The sequence below is a fragment of the Balaenoptera musculus genome, chromosome 9, assembly GCF_009873245.2.
Source record: "Balaenoptera musculus isolate JJ_BM4_2016_0621 chromosome 9, mBalMus1.pri.v3, whole genome shotgun sequence".
Classification (NCBI taxonomy): Eukaryota; Metazoa; Chordata; class Mammalia; order Artiodactyla; family Balaenopteridae; genus Balaenoptera; species Balaenoptera musculus.
This window is the reverse complement of record NC_045793.1, coordinates 100,772,597-100,798,179: the sequence shown is the minus strand read 5'-3', so window position 1 is coordinate 100,798,179 and position 25,583 is coordinate 100,772,597. Positions and strand designations below refer to the sequence as shown.

Here is a 25,583-nt window from a genome sequence, read left to right as displayed (position 1 = left end):
AAAAAACAGGAAAGTGTGGCCCATTCAAAGGAAAAAAATATATCAACAAAATCTGTCCCTGAAAAGAGTTTATGGAAGGAGAGGAGGCAAGATGGCAGAGTAGAAGGACGTGAGCTCACCCCTTCTTATGGAAACACCAGAATCACAACTAACTGCTGAAAAACCACTGACCAAAAAAAAAAAAAAAAAAAAAAAATACTGGAACCTACCAAAACAGACACCCTAAATCCAAAGGCAAAGAAGAAGCGACAAAGAGATGGTAAGACAGGTGCAATCACCATAAAATCAAATCCCATACACACTGGGTGGGAAACCCACAAAATGGAAAATAGTTATACCACAGCAGTTCTCCTACAGGAGTGAAAGTTCAGGGCGTCTTGTCGGGCTCCTCAGCTTGGGGGCCTGGGAATGGGAGGAAGAGCCCCCTGAGAGTCTGGCTTTGAAAGCCACTGGGGTTTGACCACAGGACTCTCACAGGACTGAGGGAAAGAGAAACTCCACTCTTGGAGGGTGCACACAGGGTCTCATGTGCACCAGGACCCAGGGAAAAAAGCAGTGACCTCATAAGAGACTGGGCCAGACTTAGCTGCTATTGTTGGAGGGTACCCTGCAGAGGTAGGAGGCAACTGTGACTCACTGTGGGGAAAGGGACACTGGTGGCGGTGGCTCTGGCGAGTGCTCATTGGTATGGGCCCTCTAGGAGGGTGCCATTTTCTCACCAAGACCTGGCCCCACCCAACAACCTGAAGGCTCCAGTGCTGCGACACCTCAGGCCAAGCAACCAACAGGGCTGAAACATAGCCCCATGCATCAGCAGAAAGGCTGCTTAAAGTCTTCCTTAATAAACAGCCACCCGATAATGCACACACACTCAGACACGACCCTGCCCACCAGAGGGACCAGACCCAGCTCCACCCACCAGTGGGCAGGTACCAGTCCCTCCCACCAGACAGCCTCAGGTGGCAGACAGCAGAGGCAAGAGAACTACAACCCTACAGCCTGTGGAATGGAAACTGCAGTCAGAGATAGTTAGAAAAAATGAGATGGCAGAGGAATATGTCCCAGATAAAGGAACAAGATAAAAACCCAGAAGAACAACTAAGCAAAGTGGAGGTAGGCAACTTACCTGAAAAAGAATTCAGAGTAATGGTAGTAAATATGATCCAAGATCTCAGAAAAAGAATGAAGGCACAGATCGAGAAGACACAAGAAATGTTTAACAAAGACCTAGAAGAACTAAAGAACACACAAACAGAGATGAATGATACAATAACTGAAATGAAAAATACACTAGAAGGAATCAGTAGCAGAATAACTGAGGCAGAAGAATGGATAAGTGACCTGGAAGGCAGCATGGTGGAAATCACTGCCACAGAACAGAATAAAGAGAAAAGAATGAAAAGAAATGAGAACAGTCTAAGAGACCTCTGGGAAAACATGAAATGCACCAACATTTGCATTATAGGGGTCCCAGAAGGAGAAGAGAGAGAGAAAGGGCCTGAGAAAATATTTGAACAGATAATAGCTGAAAACTTCCCTAACATGGGAAAGGAAACAGTCACCCAAGTCCAGGAAGTGCAGAGAGTCCCAGGCAGGATAAACCCAAGGAGGAACACAATGAGACAGATAGTAATCAAACTGACAAAAATTAAAGGCAAAGAAAAAATATTAAAAGCAACAAGAGAAAATCAACAAACAATATACAAGGGTTATATATAAACCATAAGGTTATCAGGTGATTTCTCAGCAGAAACTCTGCAGGCCAGAAGGGAGTGGCACAATATACTTAAACTGATGAAAGGGAAGAAACTACAACCAAGAATACTCTACCCAGCAGGGCTGTCATTCAGATTCAGCATAGAAATCAAAAGCTTTACAGACAAGCAAAAGCTAAGAGAATTCAGCACCACCATCCAGCTTTGCAACAAGTGCTAAAGGAACTTCTCTAGGTGGAAAAGAAAAGGCCACAACTAGAAACAAGAAAATTATGAATGAAAAGCTCACTGGTAAAGGCAAACGTACAGTAAAGGTAGGAAATCATCTGCACACAAATATGATATCAAAATCAGCAATTGTGAGAAGAGGAGAGCACAAATGCAGGATATTGGAAATGTATTTGAAATGAAAAGAATAGCAACTTAAAACAATCTATATTGTTGTTTATATACAGACGTCTATATCAAAACCTCATGGGAACAGCAAAGTGAAAATCTACAATAGATACACACAAAAAAGAAAAAGCAATCCAAACACAACACTAAAGTTAGTCATCAAATCACAAGAGAAGAGAATGAAAGAGGAAGGGAAGAAAAAACAAAAACAAATCCAAAACAATTAACAAAATGGCAATAAGAACATACATATCGATAATTACCTTAAATGTAAATGGATTAAATGCTCCAACCAAAAGACATAGACTGGCTGAATGGATACAAAACAAGACCCATATATATGCTGTTTACAAGAGACCCACTTTAGATCAAGGGACACATACAGACTGAAAGTAAGGGGATGGAAAAATGTATTCCATGCCAATGGAAATCTAAAGAAAGCTGGAGTAGCAATACTCATATTAGACAAAATAGACTTTAAAATAATGACTGTTACAAGAGACAAAAAGGACACTACATAATGATCAAGAGATTAATCCAAGAAGAAGATATAACAATTGTAGATATATATGCATCCAACATAGGAGCACCGCAATTTATAAGGCAAATACTAACAACCATAAAAGGAGAAATCAGCAGTAACACAACAACAGTGGAGGACTCTAACACCCTATTTTCATCAATGGACAGACGATCCAGACAGAAAATCAATAAGGAAACAGGCCTTAAATGACACATTACACCAGATGGACTAAATTGATATTTATAGAGCATTCCATCCAAAAGCAGCAGAATACACATTCTTCTCAAGTGCACATGGAATATTCTCCAGGATTGATCACATGCTGGGCCACAAAGCGAGCCTCGGTAAATTTTACTGATTATTCACCCAGGGATTTTTGCAGAAAGTAATGCCTGTAGCTGGTGATTTTTATTTTGGCTGGCCAAAAATTAATTCTGTTATTTCACTAACACTTTGTGGGTTATTACCTTCAATAGACACACTTGACATACCTGTAAAATCTTCTAATTTTCATGAAATGTTGTTTTCAGTTCACTCTTCTGTAGAAGCAAAGGCGCATTCTCCAGCACCCTGAGTTTCATTTTCACTTTTTGTATCAGATCAGTCACTAATTTTTAAAATCTTTTTATTGGTCTAATATTCACATCATCTGAATCGGAACTGTATTCTGAAAAACTATCATCTTCTGAGACACTAGTACATATGTCACTCAGACAATCAGAGAAAGTATCTGCATAAAATTGACTGAAAAATTCTTCTTCACTCAAAATTTTGCGATGCGTCTTTTTGGAAGATTTTACGTATATAATATATACAAGGTTGGAACAAAAACCTAATGGAGCAAAATGTGAATGATAACGACAATCGTAAGTTGTATAAAGAACCCTTGATCAATTTATGCTCTAACAAATTGCACAGTGATGTTAATTGTAGCACTCTCGAAGAACGTATTGATACGTCTCTGGTCAATAACATTCAGGTAACAAAAGATGTGTTAATATGTCTCTGGTCAATAATGTGTTAAAAAAATTGAAATCATAACAATCATCTTTTCTGACCACAGTTCTGTGAGATTAGAAATCAACTACAAGAAAGAAAAAAACTGTACAAAACACAAACACGTGGACGTTTAACAATAAGCTTCTAAGCAACCAATGGATCACTGAAGAAATCAAAGAGGAAATCGTAAAACACCTAGAGACAAATGAAAATGAAATCACGACAATCCAAAACCTATGGGACACAGCAAAAGCAGTTCTAAGAGGGAAGTTTATAGCAATACAGACTTACCTCAGGAAACAAGGAAAATCTCAAATAAACAACCTAACCTTACACCTATAGCAACTAGAGAAAGAAGAACAAAACCCAAAGTTAGTAGAAAGAAACAAATCATGAAGATCAAAGCAGAAATAGATGAAATAGAGATGAAGAAAATAATAAAAAGATGAATGAAACTAAAAACTGGTTCTTTGAAAAGATAAATAAAATTGATAAACCTTTAGCCAGACTCATCAAGAAGAAGAGGGAGAGGGCGCAAATCAATAAAATTAGAAATGAAAAAGGGGACGTTACAATGGACACCACAGAAATACAAAGGATCATAAGAGACTAGTACAAGCAACTATATGCAATAAAATGGACAACCTAGAAGAAATGGACAGATTCTTAGAAAGGTACAACTTCCCCAAAATGAACCAGGAAGAAACAAAATATGAACAGACCAATCACAAGTATTGTAATTGAAACTGTGATTAAAAAACTCCCAAAAAACAAAAGTCCAGGAGCAGATGGCTTCACAGGCAAATTCTATCAAACATTTAGAGAAGAGCTAACACCTATCCTTCTCAGACTCTTCCTAAAAATTGCAGAGGGAGAAACACTCCCCAACTCATTCCACGAGGCCACCATCACCCTGATACCAAAACCAGTAAAAGATATCACACAAAAAAATTACAGGCCAGTATCAATGATGAACATAGACACAGAAAGCCTCAACAAAATACCGAATCCAACAACACATTAAAGGATCATACACCATGATCAAGTGGGATGTATCCCAGGGATGCAAGGATGCTTCAATATATGCAAATCAATCAATGTGATACACCATCTTAATAAACTGAAGAATAAAAACCATATAATCATCTCAATAGATGCAGAAAAAGCTTTTGAGAAAATTAAACATCAATTTATGATAAAAACTCTCCAGAAAGTGGGCATAGAGGGAACCTCCCTCAACATAATGAAGGCAATATATGACAAACCCACTGCAAACATTATTCTTAATGGTGAAAACCTGAAAGCATTTCCTCTAATACCAGGAACAAGACAAGGGTACCCACTCTCACCACTGTTATTCAACATAGTTTTGGAAGTCCTAGCCATGGCAATCAGAGAAGAAAAAGAAATAAAAGGAATCCAATTGGGGAAAGAAGAAGGAAAACTCACAGTTTGCAGATGACATGATACTATACATAGAAAATCCTAAAGATGCCACTAGAAAACTACTAGAGCTAATCAATGAATTTAGTAAAGTTGCAGGATACAAAATTAATACACAGATATCTCTTGCATTCCTGTACAATAACAGTGGAAGATTAGAAGGAGAAATTAAGGAAACAATCCCATTTACCATTGCTACAAAAAGAATAAAATACCTAGGAATAAACCTACCTAAGGAGGCAAAAGACCTGTATGCAGAAAACTGTAAATACTGGTGAAAGAAATCAAAGTCAACACAAAGAGATGGAGAGATATACCATGTTCTGGGATTGGAAGAATCAATATTGTCAAAATGACTGTAGTACTCAAAGCAATCTACAGAGACAATGCAATTCCTATCAAATTACCAATGGCATTTTTTACAGAACTAGAACAAAAAATTTTACAATTTGTGTGGAAACACAAAAGACCTTGAACAGCAAAAGCAATCTTGAGAAAACAGGAAACAAAAAACAAAAAACAGCTGGAGGAATCAGGCTCCCTGACTTCAGACTATACTGCAGGGCTACAGTAATCAAGACAGTATGGTACTGGCACAAAAACAGAAATATAGATCAATGGAACAGGATAGAAAGCCCAGAGATAAACCCACACACCTATGGTCACGTAATCTATGACAAAGGATGCCAGAATATACAATGGAGCAAAGACAGCCTCTTCAATAAGTGGTGCTGGGAAAACTGGACAGCTACATAGCCAAAGCAATCTTGAGAAAAAAGTGGAGCTGGAGGAATCAGGCTCCTTGACTTCAGACCATACTACAAAGCTATTGTAATCAAGCCAGTACGACACTGGCACAAAAACAGAAATATAGATCAATGGAACAGGATAGAGAGCCCAGAGATAAACCCACACACATACGGTCACCTTATCTTTGATAAAGGAGGCAAGAATATACAATGGAAAAAAGACAGCCTCTTCAATAAGTGGTGCTGGGAAAACTGGACAGCTATATATAAAAGAATGACATTAGAACACTTCCTAACACCCTACACAAAAATAAACTCAAAATGGATTGAAGACCTAAATGTAAGGCCAGACACTATAAAACTCTTAGAGGAAAACATAGGCAGAACACTCCATGACATAAATCACAGCAAGATCCTTTTTGGCCCACCTCCTACAGAAATGGAAATAAAAACAAAAATAAACAAATGGGACCAAACCAAACTTGAAAGCTTTTGCACAGCAAAGGATACCATAAAACGAAAAGAGAACTCACAGAATGGGAGAATATATTTGCAAATGATGTGACCAACAATGGATTAATCTCCAGTATATACAAACAGTTCATGTGGCTCAATATCAAAAACACAAACAACCCAATCAAAAAAAAAAAATGGGCAGAAGACTTAGACATTTCTCCAAAGAAGATATACAGAGCAACAAGAGACACATGAAAAGATGCTCAACGTCGCTAATTATTAGAGAAATGCAAATCAAAATTACAGTGAGATATCACCTCACAGCAGTCAGAATGTCCTTTGTCAAAAAGTCTACAAGCAATACTGGAGAGGGTGTGGAGAAAAGAGAACCCTCCTACACTGTTGCTGGGAGTGTAAATTGGTGCAGCCACTATGGAGAACATTATGAAAGTTCCTTAAGAAACTAAAAATAGAGCTAACATATGATCCAGCAGTCCCACTCCTGGGCAGAATATCAGGAGAAAAACATGGTTCAAAAGGATTTATGCATCCCAATGTTCATTGCAACACTGTTTGCAATAGCCAAGATGTGGAAGCAACCTAAATGTCCATTGACAGGTGAATGGATGCAGAAGATGTGGTACATATATACAATGGAATATTACTCTGCTATTAAAAAAGAATGAAATAATGCCATTTGCAGCAACATAGATGGACATGGAGATGATCTTACTAAGGGAAGTAAGTCAGGCAGAGAAAGACAAATATCATATGATTTCGCTTACATGCGGATATCATGACACAAAAAGATGACACAAAACGAACTTATTTACAAAACAGAAACAGACTCACAGATTTAGAGAACAAATTTATGGTTACCAGGGGGAAACAATGGGGGGAGGGACAGATTGGGAGTTTGGGATTGACATTACACATTGCTATATTTAAAATGGATAACCAACAGGGACCTGCTGTACAGCACAGGGAACTCTGCTCAGTACTCTGGAAAAACCTAAATGAGAAAAGAATTTGAAAAAGCATAGATATATTTATATGTATAACTGAATCACTTTGCTGTAAACCTGAAACTAACACAACATTGTAAATCAACTCTACTCCAATATAAAATAAAATAAAATAAGATAAAATAAAATAAAATAAAACAGTTTATGGCAGATATAGTAGACAAAGACTTTAAAACAAAGTCCTAAAGATGCTGAAAAAATTAAAGGACTATGTGGAGAAAATCAAGAAAACCATGAATGAACATAATGGAAATATCAATAAAAAGATAGAAAACCTAAAAAGAAAACAAAACAAAATTCTGGAGCTGAAGAGGAAATAATGGAAATGAAAAATTCACTAGCAGCATTCAAAGCAGATTTGGCAGGCAGAAGAATAAATCAGTGAACTTGAATATAAGGTAATGGAAATTATCAAGGCTGAGGAACATAAAAAGAAAAGATAAAGATAACAGAAATTATCTAGTCTGAGGAACAGAAAGAGAAAAGATTGAGCAAAAGCACAGAGCTTAAGAGACTGACTGGGCATCATCAAAAAGACCAAGATACGCATGTGGGAGTCCTTGAAGGAGCAGAGAGAAAGATGCAGAGAGAATATTTGAAGAGATAATGGCTGAAAACTTATGTAATTTAAAGAAAGGCATGCATGTAAACATCCAAGAAGCTCAGTGAACTCCAAGTAAGATTAAATCAAAGGGACCTACACCAAGACACATTATAATTAAAGTTTCAAAAGACAAAGAAAAAGAAGAAATCTTGACAACAGCAAGTGAGAAGCAAATCATTACATACAAATGATCCTCAATGAGATTATCTGCAGATTCTCATTAGAAACTTTGGAGCCCAGAAGATAGTGGACAGATATATTCAAAGTGCTTAAAAAACAAAAAACAAAAATCTGTCAACCAAGATTCATGTGTCCAGCAAAACTGTCCTTCAAAAATGAGGGAGAAATCAAGACATTCCCAGATGAACAGAAGCTGAGGGAGTTTGTGACCACTAGAGTAGCCCTGGAAGAAGTGCTCAAAGGTGTGCTGCAAAGACAAAGAACGTTAGACCATAACCCTAAGCTCTATGGAGAAATAGAGATCTCAGTAAAGATAAATACATGGGCAATTATAATAGCTAGTATTATTATAACAATGGTTTATAACTGCACTCTTTGTTTTCTAAATGATTTAAGAGACCAATATATTTAAATTAAAAAATTAATGTAACAGCTAGCATTACTGTAACATTGATTTGTAACTCCAAATCTTGTTCTGTATGTAATTTAGGAGACTAATGCATTTAAAGAATTATTAATTTATGTTTGGGGGCACACATTGTATAAAGATGTAATTTTGTAACATCAGAAACCAAAAGCAGTGGGGACAGAGTGTAAAGGACCATAGTGTTTGTATGTTATTCAAGTTAACCTGCTAAATTCAAATTAGAATGTTACAACCTTAGGACATTAAATGTAATCCCCATGGCAACCACAAAGAAAATTTCTATAGAATATACACAAAAGGAAATCAAGAAGGAATTCAAACATTTTACTACCAAAAAATCAACTAAGCACAAAAGAAGAGAGGAATGAGGGACAAAAAGCTATAGGTCTATAGAAAATTTGTTTCTATAGTACAGTGACAGAAATAAGTGCCTCATTATCAGTAATTACTTTAAATGAAAGTGTATTAAACTCTCCCATTAAAAGAGAGAGATTGGCAGAATTGGTAAAAACACATGGTCCAACTATATGCTGTCTCTAAGAGACTCACTTTTGAGATCCAATGACACAAACTTGTGAAAGTAAAAGATTGGAGAAAGATATTGCATGCAAATAACTACCAAGAGAGAATGGCAGTGGCTATACTAATTTCAGACAAAATAGGCTTTAAATTGAAAACAGTTACAAGAGACAGAGAAGGCCATCACATGTTAACAAACATTTCAATACAGCAAGAAGATATAATAATTATAAGCATTTATGCACCCAATGTCAGACCATCAAAATATATGAGACAAAAACTGACAGAATTGGAGGGGAAAATAGTTCTACAATAATAGTTGTAGATTCCAATACCCCACTCAGAATAATGGGTAGAACAACCAGACAGAAGATAAATGAGGAAATAGAGGACTTCAACAACACAATAAACAAAGTGTATCTAATAGACATATACAGAACACTCCTCCCAACAACAACAGCATACCTATTCTGCTTAAGTGCATATGGGACCTTTTCCTGGATAGACCATAAGTAGGACCACAGTGGTTTTTAAAAGATAGATATCACACAATGTATATTCTCTGACCACAGTGAGATGAAATTAGAAATCAATAACATAAACTGGAAAATTCACAAAATTGTGGAGGCTAAACAACGTTCTTTTAAACAACCAATGGATCAAAGGTGAAATCACAAGGAAATCGGAAAATAGTTAAGAAGAGATGAATGAAAATGTAAACACACCATATTAACACTTATGGGCTGCATCAAAAGTGGTACTAAGGGGGAAATTTATAATTATAAATGCTTACATTAAAAACAAGAAACTTCTCATATAAAAAACCTAACTTTACAACCTTAAGTTTTACTAGGACAAGAAGAACAAACCAAATGCAAAGCTACCGCAAGGAAGGAAGTAATAAAGATTAGAGCAGAGAACAATGAAATAGAGAATAGAAAAAGAATAGAGAAAATCAGTGACCCAAAATTTGGTTCTTCGAAAAGATCAACAAAATTGACAAACCTTTTGTTAGGTGGACTAAGAAAAAATTAGGGAAGACTCAAATTACTAAAATCAGAAATGAAAGTGGGGGGACTTCCCTGGTGGTCCAGTGGTTAAGAATCTGCCTTCCAGTGCCGGGGACATGGGTTCGATCCCTGGTCGTGGAACTAAGATCCCACATGCCATGAGGCAACTAATCCTGAGCACTCTCGAGCCCGCGTGCCACAACTAGAGAGCCCATATGCTGCAACTACTGAGCCTGTGTGCTCTGGAGCCCATGCGCCACAACTACTGAGCCCTCGCACTCTGGAGCCTGTGTGCCACAGCTAGAGAGAAGCCTGCACACTGCAATGAAAGATCCCACGTGCTGCAACAAAGATCCTGCCTGCCACAACTAAGACCCAATGCAGCCAAATAAATAAATAAATAAATAAATAATTTTAAAAAAAGAAATGAAAGTGGGGACATTACTACTGATTCAACACAAATAAAAAATAGAGTACTGCGAACAATCATATGCCCCCAAATTGGATAACCGTAGGTAAAACAGACAAGTTCCTCGAAACTTAAAACCTACAAAGAAGTAGAAAATCTGAATAGACCTAACCTACCAAGACTAAATCTCAAAAAAATAGAAAGTTTGAATAGATCTTACCTCCAAGACTAAATCACAAGGAAATATAAAATCTGAATAGTAAGGAGATTGAATTCAATTATTATTGAAATAATAATATTAAAAAACCCTTCCAACAAAGAAGAGCCCTGGTCCTGATGGATTCACTGGTGAATTCTACCAAACATTTAAAGAAGAACTAATACTAACCTTTTTCAAACTTTTACAAAAAATTGAAGAGGAGGGAACACTTCCTAACTCATTGTATAAGACCAGTAAAGTCAGACAAAAACAGTAGAAGAAAACTACAGAACACTATCTCTTGTGCTCACTGATGAAAAAATCCTTAACAAAATACTAACAAATATGTATTCAGAAGCATATTAAAAGGCTTATACTCCGAGTAAAAGGTGAACAGAGAAGGGAAGAGGGTATACTGAGAAGTAGCTGCAGTTAGAGCTATTGGGAAGAGAGCCAGAGAAAGAGTATATCAAAACTATGAGGCAATTCAGAAAAGACTGGGCTTAGGTAAATAGTGGGAATACACCAAGGAATGAATGACCATTTTCAGGAAGAGCCCCTATCCTGGCATGCATGCCAATGAGTTTGGATGAGGATGTAGTGATGTTGCCTTTGCTGGAACAGGCTGTTTGGGCTCTCTGATGGCCACATCTGTTGCTTTTAAAACTTATGTAGATCAGACATGTAGAGCTGCTGAGGAATTTGCCAATAATTATTTTTGGATAATGGACTAAAGATGGGCACTAATCAGACTGTAAATGGACAACTTCACTTTAATATGGAGTGGCAATATTAATTTTGGGGGGATGTTGCCTTCTAGTGATTTCCAAGTCAGTATGTTATATTGCCAATCAGTTCATGAGCAAGTTACCTAGACCCAAACTACAGTTCTTGTGACCAGTGGAACTGTGAAGTTTGATGACAACAAACACCACTACTTCAACCAGATCTTGCCGTCAACTGCTCAGTCCACTCCAGAAAACTCTGTGTCAAAGATTACGAGTAATTGCTTCCATTTTCAAGATTGGGCTAGTTGTTAAAGGGGGCAAAAGTCCATTGCCCTTTTGGTCAATTCCAGCTACAGGAATTTATGTGAATTAATTCTTTTAATTGTAGAAGCATCGTGAACTACTATGTGCTGAAACTAAATTTCTTTAATTTTAAAAATTCCTAGCAGCTTCTTTTTTAGGAGCTGCCATTTTGGATTGTGTCACTAAAAGCTTTAATGCTAGTTTTTGCACGCCTTATATATATTATACTAATGACATTCTTAAACATATGATCTCTGTAGTAACACTCAGTGTGAACCCAGCCTATCACAGAAATGAAACCCTTCTATAATACTATCTATGAGATATTAGCACAACTTAAGTCTCTGAGAGGAAGTGAGTTTTTAAAACGTTGTTGTTAGTAGGTTAATTTTGTAGTAAAACACTTGCCTATTTCCAGTAAACAACAGTAATGCTGGTTTTTTTTGTTTTTTTAAAAAATTTTTATTTATTTATTTGTGGCTGTGTTGGGTCTTCGCTTCCGTGTGAGGGCTTTCTCCAGTTGCGGCAAATGGGGGCCACTCTTCATTGCGGTGCGCGAGCCTCGCATTATCGCGGCCTTTCTTGTTGCAGAGCACAGGCTCCAGACGCGCAGGCTCAGTAATTGTGGCTCACGGGCCTAGTTGCTCCGCGGCATGTGGGATCTGCCCAGACCAGGGCTCGAACCCGTGTCCCCTGCATTGGCAGGCAGACTCTCAACCACTGCGCCACCAGGGAAGCCCCAGTAATGCTGTTTTAATATATGGCTTTTCCAAATCAGTTCAATGAAAACAATACTTATTGATTTAGGTTTGCATAACTACTTTGACATTGGAATCACATGTAGTGATGTTCAATGGTCTTTTTCATGTTAAGCAATGTCTTTTATGTTAGCCAGTTTTCTTATGGAGTGAATAGATCCACTAAAGAGGTGCAAAATATTCTCGGTTGATACCTGAATATTTGATACATTTGGTGACTTAAAAGCAAAGCTTCTTAAAAATATTTTTCTTAACAACTCCAGGTCTATAACTTTAGCTAATTAATGGTGATAAGACTATTAAATTAATGGGAGAATGAGGAATGAAAAATGTAGAGATCCAGGGTTGGAGCCAAAAGTAAGGACAGGTGGCCAAATGGTAAGTTTTTAGTACCTATTTTTCTACCTTATAAAAATGTAGCCTATTTTACAGTGTATATATGTATACATATAGCTGATTCACTTTGTTATACAGCAGAAACTAACATACCATTGTAAAGCAATTATATTCCAGTAAAGATGTTAAAAAAAAGATTTTAAAAAATGTAGCCTATTTTAAATCACTTGCCAAATAATCATGAGTGCCACTTTGTTCTAAGAATGATTTTTAAAGGTTTTTCCACTTCACCTCATACTTACCACCAATATATGTCTAAATTTATTCAAGAAATTATGGAGGTAAAATGTCAGCAATAAGCCTAATCCTATAAAATTTGGAAGCAAAGCCATTACTATGTCTTTGTGACACCATAACTTCTAAGCCTTCCATGTGAACTTTAGGTCAGAAGTCTCTTGTGTATTATGCATCCTTCAAATAAGTCATTTCCCTCTATTTTAGTCATTTAATGTTAAAATTATTTAATTTTGTTGTTCTTCCATATGACATTGAGCAAATAGAGCTGTTTTAAAACATATGTTTGTTAGGTGACTCTTTGTCTTTTTGAGAAAAATAAAGAATAGCAGATCATTATAAACCTATAAACTTCAAAAGGACAAGTTCATTAATTTTGTCTCAACATCTAAAGATAAATAAACCTAACTTTAGTTTTTGATTAAATTTTAAACATCTTTTCTATTCTTTATTTTTTTAATGTTTTAAAGCTAGATGTGCCTGTTTTGTTTCTACATTGCAACTCAAAACTAATGTTTCTTATCACTTAATTTAAAACTAGTAATTCATTTACTTTTGCCCCAATCTACACACTATATTTCTGATATAATAATGAAAGAAAATTAAATAAGAGAAGGCGGTGGAACTGAAATTTAGACCACACCTTCCTATATTACTGATCAAACACTCACTGTATCCTACTCAAAATGCGCTTATTCTTATTTTGGATTGACTTTTTAAAATTACGCTTAGTAATCATCAGATTGCCCAAACACTGCCCTTTCCTATGTTTAAGAACAGTCTCAAAACTTCATTTAACTATCAACAACTGAATTAAATAGTGTATACTATTCATTAGCTGTTGTATGTTTTAAGGCTTGTATGTGAATTGTATATACCAAATTATTTATAAATTTTAAATGACTAGAACCACTCATATGGACTAGATTGTATTCTTTACATGCTCATATTTTTGTAACTTGAAAAGGTAAAATAATATTTGCTTTGTGCCAAGTTTTCTCAAAAGGAAAAGGATTATATACCATGACCAAGTCGGATTTATCCCCAGAATTTAAGGATGGTTCAACATAGGAAAACCAATCATTGTAATACATTACATTAACAGTAGAAAGGGAAAAAAACCACATGATTATCTCAACTGTTGCATAAAAGCATTTTACACAATTTAACAGCTTTTTATGATAAAAAAACACACAACAAACTATGAATAGAAGGAATACCTCAACATAATAAAAGCTGTATATGAAAACCCCACAGTGAACATCTTTCACTCAAAGGTGAAAGTCTGAAAGCTTTTCCTCTAAGATCAGGAACAAGATAAAAAGGTCCACTTTCACCATTTCTATTTAACATAGTCTTGGGAATTCTAACCAGAGAAGTTAGGCAAGAAAAGGAAATGAAAGGCATCCAAATTGGAAAGGAAGAAGTAAAATGATCTCTGTACACAAATGATATGATCTTATAGGTAGAAAACTCTAAAGATTCCACACACATACACAAATTGTTAGAACTTATAAACAATTTCAGTAGAGTCACAGGATACAAAATCAACACAAAAAGTCAGTTGCATTTCTATACACTAACAGTGAACCAAAAGGAAATTAAGAAAACAATTCCATTTACATTAGCATCAAAAAGAATAAAATACTTAGTAATACTTAGGAAGCAAGGAAGTGAAAGGCATGTACAATGAAAACTGCAAAACATTGCTAAAAGAAATTAAAGAATGCATAAACAAATGGAAAGACATTCCATGTTCACATTGGAAATCTTAATATTGTTAAGATTGTCAATATTACCAAAGAAATCTACCATTTCAATGAAGTTGTTATCAAAATCCCAGTGACAGTTTTTGCACAAATGGAAAAACCCATTCTAAAATACATATAGAATCTCACGGGACACTGAATATCCAAAAGTATCTTGAAAAAGAACAAAGCTAGAGGACTTGCCATCCTGATTTCACAACTTAGTATTAAGCCATAGTAGTCAAAACAGTGTAATACTGGCAAAAGACCTACATATATAGACTACCCGAATAGAATAGAGAGCTCGGAAGTAACCCTCACATAAATAGTCAAATGATTTTCAACAAGGGGACAAAGACTATTCAATGGGGAAAGGACAGGCTTTTCATGAAATGGTGCTGACAAAACTGGATATCCACATGTGAAAATGATGTTAGATCCTCACACCATATACAAAAATAAGCTCATGTATGAGCTTGGGCTGCTGTATCAAAATACTACAGACCGGGTAGCTAAACAATGTAAATTTAATTTTCTCACACTTCTGGAGCTTGGGAAGTCCAAGATTAAGGTGTCAATAGAGTTGGTGTCTGGTGAAGGCCTTCCTCCTGCATTGCAGATGACTGCCTTTTTCTGTGTGCTCATCTGGCCTTTCCTCAGTACATATGGAGAGAGGGTGGAGGGGGCACTCTGATTTCTTTTCCTCTTCTTATAAGGTCATTAATCCTGTAGGATTAGGAGCCCACCCTTATGACCTCATTTAACCTTAATTACCTCTTAAAGATCCATCTCCAAATACGCTCACATTGGGGGTTAGGGCTTAAATATGAATTTGGGGGGAACACAATTCAATCTACAGCAATTCAAAATGGATCCATGACCTAAATATACGACCTAAAACTATACAACTCTTAGAATATAGGGCAAAAGCTTCATGACATTGGATCTGGCATTGATTTATTGGGTATGACACCAAAAAATCACAGACACAACAACAAAAAAATTAAAATAGACAAATTGGATTTCATGAAAATTTAAAAACTTTGTGCATCAAAAGACATCAACAAAGTAAAAAGGAAACTCCAAAATGGGAGAAAATATTTGAAAATCAAATATTAATCAGAGATTAATATGAATATATAAAGAACTCCTGAAACTAAACAAGGGAACAAACAACCTGATTAAAAAGTGGGCAAAGGACTTGAATAGGCATTTCTCTAAGGAAGATACACAAATGGCTGATAAGCACATGAAAAGATGTTCAACATCACTAGTTATTCAGCAAATGCAAATTGAAACTATAGTGAGATACCCTCTCACACCCGTTAGAATGACTGCTATCAAAAAAACAGTAAATAACAAGTGTCAGTGAGGATGAGGAAAAATTGGAATCATGCACTGGTGGTGAGAATGTAAAATGGTACAACCACTGGGGAAAAGGGAATGGTGGTTCCTCAAAGAATTAAACATAGACTTACCATTTAATCCAGCAATTCCACTTCTGAGTATTTACTCAAAATAATTGAAAGAGGGTCTGGAAGAAATATTTGTACACGCATGTTTATAGCAACGTTACTCACAATACTCAAGAGGTCGAAACCAGCTAAGTGTCCAGTGGTGGATGAACGGATAAGCAAAATGTGGTATATGCATTCAATGGAATAGTATTTAACCTTAAAAAGGAAGAAAATTCTGACATATACTACAAAATGGATGAAACTTGAGGACGTTATGCTAAGTGAAATAAGCCAATCACAAAAAGACAAATAATGTATGATTCTACTTATAAGAAGTACTTAGAATAGACAAAATCATAGAGACAGAAAGTAGAATGGTGGTTGCCAGTAGCTAGGGGGAGGGTGGAATGGGGAGTTATTGTTTAATTAGTACAGAATTTCAGTCTTGCAAGATGAAAAGAGTTCTGGAGATGGGTCATGGTGATGGTAGCACAACAATATGAATATACTTAACACCATTGAATCGTACACTTAAAAATAGTTAATACGGTAAATTTTATGTGTATTTCATCACAGTAAAAAAAAAAAAAAAAAGACAATTGAGCCCATGATCACAGCAAACTTAACCTTTCATCTTGACAGTTTTGACAGCCTTGTAAGTAATGGGCTCAAAAATCAAATCCAAGACCTGTACTAGAGTCTAAATACATTTGTATCCCAAAGTGCTATGGCCCTAGATTAAGTGGCAACATGAAGTAACTCTTCTAAATTTCAGCCTAGGTTTGTACTACTGGGTGGTCTGGGGGGGACCTCAAACCTTGAATTTGGTGGAGATAATTCTAAACTGATAATACTTCCAGATGCTTAACAGAAGCAAATGCAGATCCCCTGTGGAGGACAGTGTGATCATCTAAGGCCTCAAGTTAGTTAGTTTTTTAAGCATGATAACTGGTACCATGGTGAGAAGTAGCAAAACCAAAAGATAATCAAAACAGACTTTAAGCACTGGAATTACAAAAAATGAATTATCAGGAGCAGAGGTCCAGAAGGAAGTAGAAATCTCTCTATTGCTTAAGGCCTTGCCCTTTTGGAAGAAATACTATTTTTCAAAATTATAAGATCCTTGTTCACCAGTGTTTTTATTCCTCCTCCTTAAAAATATGCAGAGTTTATAAAAATTGGTAAGGAAAAGGCCCAATGGAAAAAGCAGGTGAAGGATATGAATAACAATTTACATCAGAGGAAATCCAATGACTAAAGACAGTTTGAAAAGATTCCCAGCCTCACTGGTGATCACGGAAAATGAAATTGAAAACAACAAAGGGATATTCTTTTTCATTTAGCCAATAACCATAATACTTCAGAGCAGGGCCTCAGATGCTCTTGATGGGAGTGTGGATTGCTCCATTCTTTGGGAAGAAAAGCCTGGAAATAGATATTAAGATGAAAAATACACATGTTCTTTGAAATTTCATTTTGGGGGATATATCTTGTGGAAATAAAGCATACACAAACACACAAACACATATTTTCCACAGGCATGTTTCTAGGGGCATAAATATATACACAATTAATTAACAACTGAAAGCTACTTGAATGCCAATCAATAGAATGTTTGTACCTCTTTACTATGGATTATTTATTATGCAGTTATTAAAAAGATGAATTATATTTGTTATGGTAACCTGTGATCAGTGATCTTTGATATTACTATTTTAATTGTTTTGCGGTGCCACAAACCACTCCCATATAAGACGGTGAACTTAATCAATGAATGTTGTGTGTGTTCTGACTGCTCGACTTATCAGCTATACCGTCATCTCTGTCCCTCTCCTCAGGCCTCTCTATTCCCTGAGGCAAAACAATATTGAAATTGGCCAATTAATAACCTACAATGGCCTCTAAGCGTTCAAGTGAAAGAAAGAGTTGAATGTCTCTCACTTTAAGTCAAAAGCTAGAAATGATTACTCTTAGTGAGGAAGGCATGTCAAAATCCAAGATAGGCTGAAAGCGAGGCCTCTTGCACCAAACAGTTAGCCAAGTTGTGAATGCAAAGAATACTTTCTTTTTTCTTCTTTTTAAAAATAATTGTTTAATATGCAACTAATATGTGATTACTATAGAAAAATTAGAAAATAAGTAAAACAAATCATCTAATTCTTTTGCATGAAAATAATGTTAACCTTTTTAATATGTTTCCAGATTTTTTCTATATAAACCTATGTACTTCTTAAAGCAGCTTATTGAGAGACATTTCTCACACCATGCAATTAATCCATTAATGTGTACAATTCAGTGGCTTTTTAGTATATTCACAAGATTATGAAAATCACCACATCCTAGTTTAGAACATTTTCATGACTTCAAAAAAGAAACCCCAATTAGCAACCCCAATGACCCCCCATTTACTCATAACCACCACCCTCAGTCCTGGACAACCACTAATCTACTTTCTATCTCTCTCTATTTACCTATTCTGGCCATTTCATATAAATGGAATTATACAATATATGGTCTTTTGTGACTGGATTAATTCATTTAGCATGTTTTCAAGCTTCATCCATGTTGTAGCATGTGTCATACTTTTTTTAAATTGCCAAATAATATTCCATTTTGTGGATATACCACAACTATATACTTTTAATAAAAACTGTATCATACAAAATGACTACTAGTAGATGTAAGATTTCTTTTAGAGGTGATGAAAATGTTCTATAATTGGTTGATGTCATGGTTATTCAATTCTAAATGTACTGAGAACCATTGACTTGTACACTTTAAATATGTGAATTGCATGATAGATGAATTATATCCCAATAAATCTGTTATTAAAAAGTATACCATATTTGCTCTTTAGAAACCACTTTTTAACGATGTTATTAACATTCTCCCACATAACTAAGTAGGTTTCAAAGTATAGTTTTTAATGGCCATATAATGATTTTTATTTTACTTAACAAATCCCCTAGTTTTATTTTTTTAATTAATTAATTAATTAATTATTTTTCAGGTTTTATCAGTTTATTAGGAATAATTCCAAACGGGGTATGGAGAAAACTTATTCATTGAGTTTGATGAGTTTTCCAGAAACTCTTAATGAAGACATGTTCACCAATATACAGTAAAACAGCAGCAGGACTATCATATACTGAGCAAAGAGTCTGACTGATACCCAAAGCAACATGCAACATAAAAAAGATACAATATAAAGGAAGACAATCTGCTGAGTATTGACAATCATCTCAATATGAACTCTTTGCAGCTAGCACAGAATTAATTAGCTATCAAATCCAAACCACACCAAGGTAAGCTTGGCTGATAGAAGCCAGGAGTCAATAATGGGGGGGGAATATAAGTTCCTCAGTGCAAAAGATCTGAATAGTGTTTTGGAGCATTTCCCTGGCTGGTACAAGCAGTATTAAAAAATCTTTTTGGCAAGGGAGAAAAATAAATACAAATGGAATGCTACATTTTTTAAATCAGCAGACTGTCCCAGGAATGATAAAGGTATCAATAAAGTAGCAAGGGGATAACTTCAAAACATTATTTGCTGTGGGCTCAGAAAAACATTCAAAATGGATTGATTTAAAGGTGTCACATTAGCTATGTCTAAGTGTTTAGGTTTAAGGGAAGTAAAATTAAAAGAGGACACTTTTTATTTCCCAAGTTCAGGAGAATCTCTTTAAAACCAAGCATATTGCTAAATGGCAACATTATACTTGGTAAACAATAACTGGCAACAAAATAAGTTTAAACGCTGTAATATTCTGCCCAAACCAGTCCCAGATACTGTTTAATAACCAAGATGCAAACTAATTTTGTTGTAACAAGCCTAGACCAGTTCTATCAAATGTGTCCTTGGTTAACTATCTAGTTTCATTTAACGTTTTGAAAGCTCATTTGACAGCCAGTCAAGTCCCTCATGCAGACCGGTTCCTTGTGTAGCACAAGTGGCTTGAACATACCATGTTCTGTTACGAAGAGACTGAAGACCTAATTTACCCGTCATTTCCCTAATGGCCGCAGCATTTGGCAAATCCTGTTTGTTTGCAAAAAGCAGCAACGCTGCATCTCGCAACTCATCCTCCTGAAGCATTTTCTGCAGCTCTTCTGCTCCTTCCTGAATCCTTTCACGATCAGTGCTATCTACCACAAGAATAAGACCCTGGGTATTTTGGAAGTAATGCCTCCAGAGAGGCCTAATTTTATCTTGACCATCAACATCCCATACTGTGAAACAAATGTTCTTATATCCTGCTGTTTCCACATTAAAACCAGCGGTAGGAACGGTGGTGACTATCTCTCCTAACTTCAGTTTATACAGAGTGGTCATCTTGCCAGCAGCATCCAATCCAGCCATCAAAGTACACATCTGCTTCCTGCCAAAGAGATGGGAGAAGAGGGAGAAGAAGAAGGTGAGGCCCATGGCGGTAGTGGCACGTGCGATGGGCAGGAGCAGAAGGGGTTTAGGGCGCCCCCAGGCCTTCTTTCACGCTCCCGGCAAACTCAGGGAGGAACGAGGAGCTGAGGGTGGCAAGCACAGCCCGCTAACCGGTGTGTAGGCTGGAGCTGCCCTCCGGGACAGGAATTAGCGGGGTGATGACCTGCTCGACGACTGGCGGGGCAGCTCTGGCTCTGGTGTTAAATCTTCCGCTGTGCCATGTCACATGGCAGCCACGGTGACTCCGGCAGCGGCCCGGCCCCTCCAACGTGGAAAGAACCGTGTCACCGCCAACCCTCCCCCTCCCCCTCCCCTAGTTTTAAAAAGTTAGGTCGTTTCCAGTGATTTTGCAATTATACAAAATACCTTGATGAACCTCTTGGCACATAAATCTATTTGCCCATATCTGATCATTTCATGAAACAAAAAAGCTTTTGAACTCTTTTTCTGGCACTCCAGTTATGTTTCTGTTGCTAAAAATTCTTTCAGCTTTGTTGCCATACATGGTAGTTTTCTCTCTGAACTCTAAATTTCTGTTTGAGCCTTATAATGATTTTATTAAAGATTCCTTTTATCCTTAAAAAAATATTTAATAGGCTTAGTATCGGACATGAACAAGTAAAGCTTCCTAGGCTAAGACTCAGTTTCTTTACAGTTTTTTCTTGTACTTGATTTCTAATATTATAGCGTTGTGGTCAGAAAAAGATGATTGATATGATTTCAATTTTCTTAAATTTACCGAAGCTCACTTTGTGGCCCAGCATGTGATCAATCCTGGAGAATATTCCATGTGCACTTGAGAAGAATGTGTATTCTGCTGCTTTTGGATGGAATGCTCTATAAATATCAATTTAGTCCATCTGGTGTAATGTGTCATTTAAGGCCTGTGTTTCCAAATTGATTTTCTGTCTGGATCATCTGTCCATTGATGAAAGTAGGGTGTTAGAGTCCTCCACTATTATATATATTGTTACTGTTGATTTCTCCTTTTATGGTTGTTAGTATTTGCCTTATAAATTGAGGTGCTCCTATGTTGGGTGCATATATATTTCCAATTGTTATATCTTCTTGGATTGATTTCTTGATCATTATGTAGTGTCCTTTTCGTCTCTTGTAACATTCTTTATTTTAAAGCCTATTTTGTCTGATATGAGTATTGCTACTCCAGCTTTCTTTTGATTTCCATTGGCATGGAATACATTTTCCACCCCCTCACTTTCAGTCTGTATGTGTCCCTTGATCTAAAGTGGGTCTCTTATAAACAGCATATGTACGGGTCTTGTTTTTGTATCCATTCAGCCAGTCTATGTCTTTTGGTTAGAGCATTTAATCCATTTACGTTTAAGGTAATTATCAATATGTATGTTCTTATTGCCATTTTGTTAATTGTTTTGGATTTGTTTTTGTGTTTTTTCTTCCCTTCCTCTTTCATTCTCTTCTCTTGTGATTCGATGACTAACTTCAGTGTTGTGTTTGGATTGCTTTTTCTTTTTTGTGTGCGTATCTATTGTAGATTTTCAGTTTGCTGTTCCCATGAGGTTTTGATATAGACGTCTGTATATAAACAACAATATAGATTGTTTTAAGTTGCTAGTCTTTTCATTTCAAATGCATTTCCAATATCCTGCATTTGTGCTCTCTTCTCACAATTGCTGATTTTGATGTCATATTTGTGTGCAGATGATTTCCTACCTTTACTGTATGTTTGCCTTTACCAGTGAGCTTTTCATTCATAATTTTCTTGTTTCTAGTTGTGGCCTTTTCCTTTCCACCTAGAGAAGTTCCTTTAGCACTTGTTGCAAAGCTGGATGGTGGTGCTGAATTCTCTTAGCTTTTGCTTGTCTGTAAAGCTTTTGATTTCTATGTTGAATCTGAATGACAGCCCTGCCGGGCAGAGTATTCTTGGTTGTAGGTTCTTCCCTTTCATCACTTTAAGTATATTGTGCCACTCCCTTCTGGCCTGCAGAGTTTCTGCTGAGAAATCACCTGACAACCTTATGGGAGTTCCCTTGTATATTGTTTGGTGCTTTTCCCTTGTTGCTTTTAATATTTTTTCTTTGCCTTTAATTTTTGTCAGTTTGATTACTATCTGTCTCAGTGTGTTCCTCCTTGGGTTTATCCTGGCTGGGACTCTCTGCACTTCCTGGACTTGGGTGACTGTTTCCTTTCCCATGTTAGGGAAGTTTTCAGCTATTATCTGTTCAAATATTTTCTCAGGCCGTTTCTCTCTCTCTTCTCCTTCTGGGACCGCTATAATGCAAATGTTGGTGCATTTCATGTTTTCCCAGAGGTCTCTTAGACTGTTCTCATTTCTTTTCATTCTTTTCTCTTTATTCTGTTCTGCGGCAGTGATTTCCACCATGCTGCCTTCCATGTCACTTATCTGTTCTTCTGCCTCTGTTATTCTGCTATTGATTCCTTCTAGTGTATTATTCATTTCAGTTATTGTATTGTTCATCTCTGTTTTGTTTTTTCTTTAGTTCTTCTAGGTCTTTGTTAAACATTTGTTATGTCTTCTCTATCTGTGCCTTCATTCTTTTTCTGAGATCTTGGATCATCTTTACTATCATTACTCTGAATTTTTTTCAGGTAAGTTGCCTATCTCCACTTCACTTAGTTGTTCTTTTGGGGTTTTATCTTGTTCCTTTATCTGGGACATATTCCTCTGTCATCTCATTTTGTCTCATTTTTGTGATTGTGGATTTGTTCCGCAGGCTGCAGTGTTTTAGTTCTTCAAGCTTCTGCTGTCTGCCCCCTGGTGGATGAGGCTGTCTAAGAGGCTTATGCAGGCTTCCTGGTGGGAGGGACTGGTAGCTCCCCACTGGTGGATGGAGCTGGGTCTGGTCCCTCTGGTGGGCAGGGTCGTGTCTGGGTGTGTGTTCATTATCAGGCAGCTGTGTACTCAGGAAGACTTTAGGCAGCCTGTTTGCTGATGCATGGGGCTGTGTTCTCACCCTGTTGGTAGTTTGGCTTGAGGCATCCCAGCCCTGGAGGCTTCAGGCTGTTGGGTGGGACCAGGTCTTGGTGAGAAAATGGCACCCTCCTAGAGGGCCCACACCAATGAGTACTCCCCAGAACTACTGCTGCTAGTGGCCTTGTCCCCACAGTGAGCCACAGCCGGCCCCCCTACCTCTGCAGGAGACCCTCCAACACTAGCAAGTAGGTCTGGCCCAGTCTCTTATGATGTCACTGCTGTTTTCCCTGGGTCCTGGCACACATGAGACCCTGTGTGCACACTCCAAGAGTGGAGTTTCTGTTCCCCCCAGTCCTGTGGAATTCCTGCAGTCAAACCCCACTCACCTTCAAAGCCAGACTCTCTGGGGGCTCCTCCTCCCATTGCCAGACCCCCAGGCTGGAGAGCCTGAAGTGGGGCTCAGAACTTTCACCCCTACAGGAGAACTTCTGTGGTATAATTATTTTCCTGTTTGTGGGTCGCCCACCTAGTGTGTATGGGGTTTGATTTTATTGCAGTCTTGCTCCTCCTACTGTTTAGTGGCTTCTTCTTTTTTAAAAAATTTATTTATTTATTTGTTTATTTGGCTGTACTGAGTCTTAGTTGGGGCACACGGGATCTTTGTTTCTGCGTGAGGGATCTTTAGTTGCAGCATGTGGGATCTTTTAGTTGTGGCATGCAGGATCTTTTACTTGTGGCATGCAGGATCTAGTTCCCTAACCAGGGATCAAACCTGAGCCCCCTGCACTGGGAGCACAGAGTCTTTTTTTTTTTTAACATCTTTATTGGAGTATAATCGCTTTACAATGGTGTGTTAGTTTCTGCTTTGTAACGAAGTGAATCAGCTATACGTATACATATATCCCCATATCTCCTCCCTCTTGGGTCTCCCTCCCTCCCACCCTCCCCATCCCACCCCTCTAGGTGGTCACAAAGCACCGAGCTGATCTCCCTGTGCTATGCAGCTGCTTCCCACTAGCTATCTATTTTACGTTTGGTAGTGTATATATGTCCATGCCACTCTCTCACTTCGTCCCAGCTTACGCTTCCCCCTCCTCATGTCCTCAACTGCTGACCCACCAGGGAAGTCCCTGTGACTTCTTTGTTTTTGGATGTAGGGTATCTTTTCTCGTAGGCTGCAGTGTTTTTGTTTGTTTGTTTTTTGTTTGTTTTGTCGACTGTTGTTCAGCAGTCAGCTGTGATTTTGATGTTTCCATAAGAAGAAGTGAGCTCATGTCCTTCTACTCTGCTATCTTGTCTCCTCCTCCTCCTCCAAGAGATACTTTCTTGAAGGAAATTAAAAGTGCTACTCCAGTGAACACACGAATGAAACAGCCTGATTGCTGATATGGAGATGGTTTTAGTGGTCTGGATAGAAGATCAAATCAGCCACTACATTTCCTTAAGCCAGCTAAACCAGAGCAAGGTCCTAACTCTCTTAAATTCTATGAAGGCTGAGAGAGGTGAGGAAGCTGCAGAAGAAAAAGTTGAAACTAGCAGAGGTTGGTTCATGAGGTTTAAGAGAATAAGCCATGTTCATAACTTCAAAGAGCAAGGTAAGGCAGCAAGTGCTGACGCAGAAGCTGCAGCATCTTATCCAGAAAATCTAGCTAAGATATTAATGAAGGTGGCTCCACTAAATAACGAGTGAATCAGTGTAGATGAAACTGCCTTATATTGGAAGAAGTTGCCATCTAGGACTTTTAAGCTAGAGAGGAGAAGTCAATTCCTGGCTTCAAGGCTTCAAAGGACAGGCTGATGTTCTTGTTGGGGGCTAATGCAGCTGGTGACTTTAGGTTGAACCCAATGCTTATTTACCATTCTGAAAATCCTAGGGCCTTTAAGAATTTTGCTAAATCAACTTTGCCTGTGCTCTATAAACAAAACAACAAAGCCTGCACGACAGCACGT

The 25,583-nt window shown here is 37.3% G+C and overlaps 2 protein-coding genes and 1 pseudogene across 4 annotated transcripts in view; 2 read left to right on the top strand and 1 right to left on the bottom strand.

Moving 5' to 3' along the window:
• LOC118900792 (up-regulator of cell proliferation) overlaps positions 1–25,583 on the top strand; it is a 98,951-nt gene that overhangs the window by 12,473 nt on the left and 60,895 nt on the right. The gene's annotated exons all lie outside the window — the stretch shown is intronic.
• On the top strand, positions 11,296–11,726 carry LOC118900797 (annotated as a pseudogene).
• Positions 20,151–20,704, bottom strand: LOC118900796 (ADP-ribosylation factor 4-like). Its single transcript, XM_036863582.1, has one exon. The coding sequence runs from the start codon at positions 20,702–20,704 to the stop codon at positions 20,159–20,161; it is 546 nt and encodes a 181-aa protein (XP_036719477.1). The 3' UTR covers positions 20,151–20,158.